At 41.5% G+C, this 9042-nt stretch overlaps 1 protein-coding gene across 1 annotated transcript in view; it reads left to right on the top strand.

Annotated features, from left to right (window-relative positions):
- The first annotated feature begins 3321 nt into the window (after positions 1 to 3321).
- Positions 3322 to 9042, top strand: part of faap100 (FA core complex associated protein 100) — a 28813-nt gene continuing 23092 nt past the window's right edge. Inside the window, exons 1-2 of the mRNA XM_073026137.1 lie at positions 3322 to 3516; positions 4456 to 4571. Of these exons, the coding sequence (XP_072882238.1) occupies positions 3340 to 3516; positions 4456 to 4571 (293 nt within the window). The 5' untranslated portion in view covers positions 3322 to 3339. The remainder of the gene's footprint in view (positions 3517 to 4455; positions 4572 to 9042) is intronic.

The raw sequence follows: 9042 nt of genomic DNA, 5'->3' as shown, positions 1-9042 counted from the left end.
TCCTGGATAAACTTCTGATAACTTTGACGGAATTGCTTTTTGTTTCTCCTTTAGTGAAGACCATTCACTAACTATTAGGTTTTGAACTTTAGTAATTGAAAATCAACCTATTTCTACAGTGATATTTACCATTGATGACATGGGTTTGAGTCACAATAAGATTTGTAAATAAAACTGTTATGGAAGGTATTTGTGGGTGACTGTGAGAAGTTTTAAATTCCAAATAGGCAACAGTCATACAATCTCACAGTGATGGTGTCATCAAGTTACTGAATTAACATCCAGAAACTGAGATTATTGACCAGGAAAGAAGAATTTAAATCCCATAACTGTGCCTTTTAAATAAATTGGGGTCAAAAGCTTGTCTCTCTGAAGGTGGCCAAGGAATTCCCAGATTTTTGAAAATCCCCAGCAGTTCTCTATTGTCCTATATGGAAGGAGAATCCAATATCTTGTCCTTTCTGGTTAAACTTTAACTCCGTTCTTTCTCCACAGCTGCTGAATATTTTAGCATATTCCACTTTTATTTCAGGTTTTCAGCATCTGCATGAGTGAGGTGGTTTGAACTTGAGTTATTAAATATTTTTAGCTCTGACTGATTTATATATAACCATAAAGACCTCCATCTGAAATTGCTGGAGAAACACCTTTATTCCTCTCCCCCCGCAATACAGTTCTGCCCCCAACTGACAGGCGTTTTTGGATAACTTCCATAAAAAGGACAATTTAATGGCCCACATGAAATCACAATCTATCAAACTGCGGGAAAGGTCCCAGTATTTACTCCTCTTGGAGGCAGTTATCTGTCTATTGACTCCCTAGCAGTGAGATGAACAGATTTTAGAACTGTTTTTAGAATACTTTAAACAAACACATATTACGATGATGAAATGCTTTGAGAGGTTGGTCGTGGCTAGAATCGACACCTGTCTCAGGGTAGACCAGGACCCTCCGCCATTTGCCTATCGCCACAATAGATCTACAGCAGATGCCATCTCAATGGATCTCCACGCAGCCTTGGATCACCTAGACAACGCAAATACCTATCAGGATGTTAGTTCTTGAGTATAGCTCAGTGCTTAACACCATCATTCTTACAATCCTGATCAGAAAGCTACAGAACTGGGGCCTCTGTACCTCCCTCCGCAACTGGATTCTAGACTTTCTAACCAAAAGACCACAAACTGTGCAGATTGGAAATAACATCTCCACCTCACTGACAATTAACACTGGCTCTCCACAAGGATGCTTAGCCTACCATTCTACTTTCTCCACACCCATCACTGTGAGGCTAGGCATAGTTCAAACAACATCCATAAATTTGCTGATGATGCACCTATTGTTGACAGAATTTCAGATGCTAACAAAAGGGTGTACAGGAGTGAGATATTCCAGCTAGTTGAGTGGTGTCGCAACAACAACCTTGCACTCGAGACCAAACAGCTGATTGTGGACTTCAGAAAGGGTAAGACGAGGGAACACAAACCAATCCTGGTAGAAGGATTAGAAGTGGAGAGAGTGAGCAATTTCAAGTTCCCGGGTGTCAGTATCCCTGATGGCCTAACCTGGATGTAACCTATTGATGCCACTGTAAAGAAGGCAAGACAGTGGCTATATTTCATTAGGAGCTTGAGGAGATTTGCTTTGTCAACTAAAACACTTGAAAACATCTACAAATGTACCATGGACAGCATTCTGACTAGCCATCTGGTATGCGGGGGGGGGGGGGGGGGAGTGGTGTTGCTGCTACCGTACAGGATCGAAGTAAGTTACAGAAACTTGTAAAATTAGTCAGCTACTAGCCTCCATAGTATCCAAGACATCTTCAAGGAGCAGTGCCGTAGGAAGGTGGCTTCCATCAGTGATGCACCATCAATAACTCTCGGAGACGTGAGGCGAGAGATAGGCTTTTATTAGCTGGAAGAAAGCACTGTCAGCAGCAAGAGACCACCACATAACATCCTGGAGACTGAGGGAGGAGCAGTGCCTCCAATGGCCTTTATACCGGGGTCTGTGGGAGGAGCCACAGGAGCAGTCAGCGGGGGGGGCGTGTCCAGACAGGTATATGTAGTTCACCACAATCAGTAAGGATCCCCACCACCCAGGACATGCCCTCTTTTCACTGGAAGGGGGTACAGAAGCCTAAAGGCACACACTCAACAATTCAGGAACAGCTTCTTCCCCTTTGCTAAATGGACATTGAACCCATGAACACTACCTCACATTTTTGTTATTTCTCTTATTTTTCACTACTAATTTTAACTTAACTATTTAATAGACATATATTTACTTAATGTAACAGTTTTTCTCTATATTTATTTATCATTGTAGTGCTGCCATAAAGTTAATAATTTTCATGACATATGCCGGTGATATTAACTAATTCTGATATTAAATGGAATTGTGCACAGTTGGAGATTAATGGGTAGGTGGGGTTCTTAATTCTCTGCCTTTCCCCATCCTGCTCTGTTGAATTTGATTTATAGAACTAGGCTGTAGAATTTAAACCAAAATCAGCTGCACTCAAGACTTTAACCAAGTGGGTATGCTTAAAAATGGCCTGCTAATTATTAATTTTAGCAGGGAAAGCTACATAAACATATCTTTGGTTCAATTTAATTATAGCCTTTTGAGTTTTGCCTCTGAGCAGCAAACTAGACAAAATAGTCATCTGGTGGACGTTCATCACGTTCAACTTACATAAATATAACAATATTTTTAAAAAATGAACTGTGAAACTTCTTTTTCTGAACCCATTACAAATAATCTTTCTAGATGTTTAAATTTCTCCCTCTTTGACCGCATCATACAGACTCTGGATATTTCTTAGATGTTTAAATTTCTCTCTCTTTGAGCACGTCCTACAGACACTGGACACTCCCTTACTCTGCGAGGTGGCAGCAGCCTCGGAGACACAATATTTCTATTTTTACGTATGTATGTGGTATGATGAGAACTTGACAACTGTTTGGGAGTTGAAATGATTTGTTCTGTTTGTAAATTCATCTAGGTGTCATTTGATTTTTTTAATAGCGAGAAAAACTTGAAAATATTTAAAGTATTCAATTGCAGTCTGCAGTGGGTGAAAGAAAGGGCTCTTTGTTTAATGCTGAATAGTCTTTATTCCATATTGTCTGTATTTCCAATATGTTTTATATCATAAATGCACATTTGTTGTATGTGCAGCGCTGGGCAGAACGAGATGTTTCTACAACACAGAGCGCATTTCGGATGATTTTCATTTCGAGTAATCATGACCTTTGCGACGACTCGTACAGCTGCTGATTGGTGGAGGCGAGTGCGCGCCTCTGATTGGAGGAGGTCTCTGAGCGGCTGGAGATGGCGGGGGTTCGGGCCAAAAGCATTTGTTATTGGGACCAAGTTAAACCCGTGCAGCCCTGCGGAGGGAGAAGGGGCGCCCGCGGATCCGTGGGGCTGCTGGCCTCGCAACCCTGCGTCTGCGTGTGTAACTGCTCTGAGTTTGTCTACATTTATCACGCCAGCGGATCCTTGGAGGTGAATGACAGCTGTCAATCTCTGGCACCTGGTTGATGTTGCATTTATGTAAAAATTGTAGGCAGCGAGGTATTTGTTGTGATTATCCCATAACTGTGGGCTCTGCTGGATACCAGCAGCTCGCTTATATCATTTGCCACAAAGAAACCTAACTTTATTTTCCAGAAAACTACTAACTTTTGCTTATATGATGACAACTTTTTCTTACATAAAACATCCATAGTTTTTTTTAGTTAAAAGGGTAAAGGGGAGGTTGAGATACTGACCAGTTAAACAGGGAGATTACCCCCACCCCCGCACCATCCAATCCACAAGTGAGTTTGAGCCTGTGGTAAATCTATTGGGACTTGTATTTAGATGTTTCAGGTGTCTGTTAAAAATCGTTATTGGCCACTTACAAACATACCTGAGGTGCTTAATGTCAACATTCAGTGTCCTTGCTGAACTTGTTTGATGTAGCTGAAATCAAGTTTTTACCTTTGTGATTTCACTGTGGGTCACAGACTACCTTCACCGCCACCCTGGGGCTGTGATTTAGTGGATAGAAGTTTTTCCTCAACTATTTCATTGGCTGGGCTTAAGGTGTTTTGTCTCACAAAACCTTTGCCAGTTTTGATCAGGACAGTTTTGACCTGAAGTCTGGGAGAAATAAGTTTGAGCTTAGTATGTAGCTCAGTAGTGGAATGTGGGTTGCAGGACCCTCTTCCAGCAAGTTCTGGACCATTGCTAGCTGAGGGCAAAATGCCAGCAGTCTTTCAGTTACAACCTGCTTCAGGTATTATATTGGTTGGAACAAACCTTGAGATGTCCCGAGATTGTGAAGATCTGTGTTCTTCATTATATAGCTGATGGGTGGATGAGCTCTTGTCCACTGGGAACAGCAGTTGGAGGATATTTAGGGAGAAGATTAAAAACCTTTCCTTTATGTTCTGTCGGTAGGTTGTATATAGGTTACCCAGTACCGTGTGGCAAGTGGAGTTGGACAGGAGAGGAGAGCGGCTGTTCGTGCTGTGTGATGGTGGTGGAATATATAGCATACTTTTAAACCAGAACAGGTAAAAAAAGGCTTTCTACATAATACTATATTAGTAAAATTGTATTAGATACTAATATACACTCAGTGGCGACTTTATGAGATACGCCTGTACACCTGCTCCTCTTTATTGCAAATATCGGCCAATCTTGTGGCAGCAACTCAATGTATAAAAATAAGCAGACATGGTGAAGAGTTTCAGTTGTTCAGACCAAATAGCAGAATGGGGAAGAAATGTGATCTAAATGACTTTAACCTTGGAATGACCGTTGGTGCCAGACGGGGTGGTCTGAGTATCTCAGAAACTGCTGATCTTCTGGGATTTTCACACACAACAGTCTCTAGAGTTTACAGAGAGTGGTGCGAGAAACGAAAAAAATAGTCTGCAGATGAAAATGCCTTGTTAATGAGAGAGGTCAGAGGAGAACGGACAGACTGGTTCAAGCTGCAGAAAGATGACAGTAACTCAAGTAACTATGCTTTACAACAGTGGTGTGCAGAAGAGCACCGCTGAAAGCACAACACTGAGTGTATATTGGCATAATGACCAGAGTGAGTGTATTTGATATAGTTGTATATCTCTCAGATAAAGTGTTTGCTGTAGTTGTAGATAATGAATTGGTAAGCAGCAGTTTCTAGTTAAAGATTCAGATATCGGAGGATGTCTCCCCTGCAGTTGTTCAGCATGACCCTTCGACCAGTGAAACAAGTCAAAGGCCAGTGATCTGTAGAATACTGCAAGCCTGCACCAAATGTATGTTTGTGTGCTACTGCTCAATGTGCAGTTACTCATGTGCATCTTCTGTTCTCTGAATCATTTCCGACCACTGTGTAAAAAAAAATAATATAGAGGGCAGTATTGCATAGGTATCAGTATCAGATTACAAACCTGTTGTTGTGTAATGGTGGTACCAGACATTTAGTATTTCAAGGCTAATATAGGAGAAAATCTAAACTGTGCTGAATATATCATAGGAAATCATATCTGAATTGTATGATTATTGAAATTGCTCAGCTTTGCTTGGTAACGTATTACTTATTGTGAGTGTTTTCTCTGTTTAACTCTGGCTACTGTTACCTTCAATACACATTTCTTGGGGAATATTCATCCTGAGCAATAATTTAAAACACCCTAAATATTAGCTCTCTTACTGTTGAAGTGTGCATGGATACTACCCATTGACTTCAGGCTACCAGCAATTGAGACCTTCCCGAACACGAGAAGATCTGCAGATGCTGGAAATCCAAAGCAACACAACACATACACACAGAAAATGCTGGAGGAACTCAGCAGTCCAGGCAGCATCTGTGGAAAAGAATCAGCAGTCAATGTTTGAGGCTGAGGCTCTTTAGTCCTGATGAAGGGTCTTGGCCTGAAACATCGACTGCTTACTCTTTTCCATAGACACTGTCTGGCCTACTGAGTTGCTCCAGCAGTTTGTGTGCGTTAACTTGAGACCTTCTCTGTGAATGCTGGCAGTCTTCCACAGATTCACTGTCACAAGGGGCTATGTGGATTCAAGTACAATAATTTACCTGAGTGAATGAAGATGTTCTACCCCCTCTCCTGTGTGACTTTTATCACAGCGACATGACTATCTGTGATAGGCAGTGAATTATTGGGATTTGGAATCCATTGGTAACAGTTTTCAGTAGCATTTATTAAATGTGATTTGTGCAAATCTTTGAAAATGACAATATAAGGGGGATTATAGGGAGAGTCTTTGACAAGCTTTAAGCATGGAGCTCGGCTTAGTGATCTACAATTTGTTGTAGTACTGATAGAATGCTGTAATTTTCAGATGTAACACTAGAAGTACTTATCGGATGAATCTTCTATAAAGTGCTTGGTAAAGACCAGATACTGACATAATGTACGCAGACGTGGCTGGAGACTTGTGCATAGGGGGTGTAATTTTAAGATGATTGGAAGATGATCAAGGGGAGATGTCAGAGATAAGTTTTTTTTATACGGGGTAAGTGTGTGGAATTTGCTGCTGTGGTGGTGGTAGAGGCAGATGCATTAGGTACATTTAATTGAATTGACTTTATTATTACATCCTTCATATACCTGAGGAGTTAAAATCTTTACGTTATGTCTCTGTGTAAATGTGCAGTTTATAGTAATTTATAACAAATAGTATGTACAACAGGACAGTCAATGTACCATAGAAATACAATTGTATCAGCATGAATTAATCATTCTGATGGCCTGGTGGAAGAAGCTGTCCCAGAGACTGTTGGTCCTGGCTTTTATGCTGCGGTACCGTTTCCCGGATGGTAGCAGCTGGAACAGTTTGTGTTTGGGGTGACTCAGGTCCCCAATGATCCTTTGGGTCCTTTTTGCATACCTGTCTTTGTAAATGTCCTGAATCATGGGAAGTTCACATCTACAGATGCACTGGGCACCACTCTCCGTAGAGTCCTGCAATTGAGGGAAGTGCATCTCCCATACCGGGCAGTGATGCAGCCAGTCAGGATACTCTCAATTGTGCCCCTGTAGAAAGTTCTTAGGATTTGAGGGCCCATACCAAACTTCTTCAACCGTCTGAGGTGAAAGAGGCGTTGTTGTGCCTTTTTCACCACACAGCCGGTATGTACAGATCACGTGAGATCCTCCATGATGTGTATGCCGAGGAACTTAAAGCTCTCAACCCCAGTTCCGTTGATGTCAATGGGGGTTAGCCTGTCTCCATACCTCCTGTAGTGCACAATCAGCTCCTTTGTTTTTGTGACAATGACGGAGAGGCTCTCAGAAAGGCACAAGGATGATAGAAAAATGGAAGGCTGTGTAGGAGGGAAGGGCTAGATTGGTCTTGGTAGTGGGTTGCAAGGTCAGCACTATATTGTTGCACGGAGAATCTGTACTGTTCTGTGCTCTACGTTCATGGACAGGGCTTGTTCTCGCCCAGATTGTTATGGAATGCAAGGATGCAGTACCTTGAAATCGCTGGACTGCTTTAAAGAAGCCTGAACCCCCGACCCAGAGACACAAATTCAAATCCCTGCACAGCAGCTGGGGAGTCTGATTTCAGGTGGTTTAATAAATCTAGATAAGCTGCTTTTTGCAGGGGGACCATGAAACTACTGAACTATCGTAAAAGCCCATCTGGTATGCTCGTGTTCTTAGAGAACAAAATCTGCTGACTTCCTAGTCTGGCCTGGTGAACTGACTCCAGCTTCAAAGGAACGAAGTTATGGCTGAACAATAAACACCAGTTTATTCAGTGATGTTCACTCACCATGGACAGATTTTAATAACATAAAATGTTGTCAAACAGTGCCTTCCTGCCACTTTTGAAAGAAGTTAGGCTTGGCTGCCAAATCAACACCTTTTTGTTTGTAGATTTTGTGAGAAGTGTAGAGGGCTTGGCACAGGCAGCAGGTAATGCCCAGGTTATAACTGGACAGGTAATGCCCAGGTTATAACTGGACAGGTAATGCCCAGGTTATAACTGGACAGGTAATGCCCAGGTTATAACTGGACAGGTAATGGGGACTTGATTCTGTCACATTCTTCCATCATTGCTGAGCTTTTCTGTGGCTCTAAGTTCTATTGGAAATATTTCTAACTGACCTGTGTAAACCAAACTACCTATATCTATCAACCAGTCCTAATTCTGCAATAATTGATCTTGTAAATTCTTAGTCCTGTGGACCTAAAATGTGTTCATCCCAACATTCTGACTGTAGTTCTGTTGCTCAGTAATGTAATCACATTGAGACATTTTGAGGAGATAGTTTTCTACCCAGGTCAACGACAACCAAACCAGTACATCATGAGGTAATTTTTAATCTGTGGAAGGCATGCCTTATTACAGTGGTTTAAATGTTTCACAAGGTAGTATTATGTTTAATTATCTGCAAGGTGAATCCTGTGAAGTGTACGATGGGGCTTTCATTTACCCAAATAAAAAGTCACCAAAATTGTACTTTAGTTGGGGATGACAACTGCAACAGCGATAATTCCAATTACAGGGCACCTTCATTCCAATTACATTACATCTTCATTGTGACACTATGCCTCAGGCACTTCTTTAGGAGCATTAGTGAAATCATGCTGGCATTAAGCCATTTCAAGATAGATAATGTTTGATTGAAAAAAAAAGAGGCTTTAAAGAGATTTATAAAAAGAAAGTGATTTACATTTCAAGATTTCCTTTTAAGTTCCTTTCCAGGACATCCCTAAACACTTTTTTTCCTGCTGTTGAAGTATTCCTGAGGTGTAAATTTGTGCCAAAACTCTCCACTACAGTAATGTGATCATTACCAATTGGTCTGTTGAGAGATGAGAGGAAGGCAAATTAAACGGAGGGGGAGAATTAGGGAGGAATTCCAAAGACTTGGCTGCTGGAGGCACAGCTGTACGGAGTGGAGTCATTATATTGGAGATGACTGGGAGGCTGAACCGGATTAATACAGAGTGTAGTGCTTGAGGAGATTAAGGGGATGCAGGGAAGGGAGTCCATATATTTTCTATAGACTTAAAATGA

This window comes from Hemitrygon akajei, chromosome 22 (genome assembly GCF_048418815.1).
Source record: "Hemitrygon akajei chromosome 22, sHemAka1.3, whole genome shotgun sequence".
Taxonomy (NCBI): domain Eukaryota; kingdom Metazoa; phylum Chordata; class Chondrichthyes; order Myliobatiformes; family Dasyatidae; genus Hemitrygon; species Hemitrygon akajei.
This window is presented reverse-complemented; position numbering and strand designations above follow the sequence as displayed.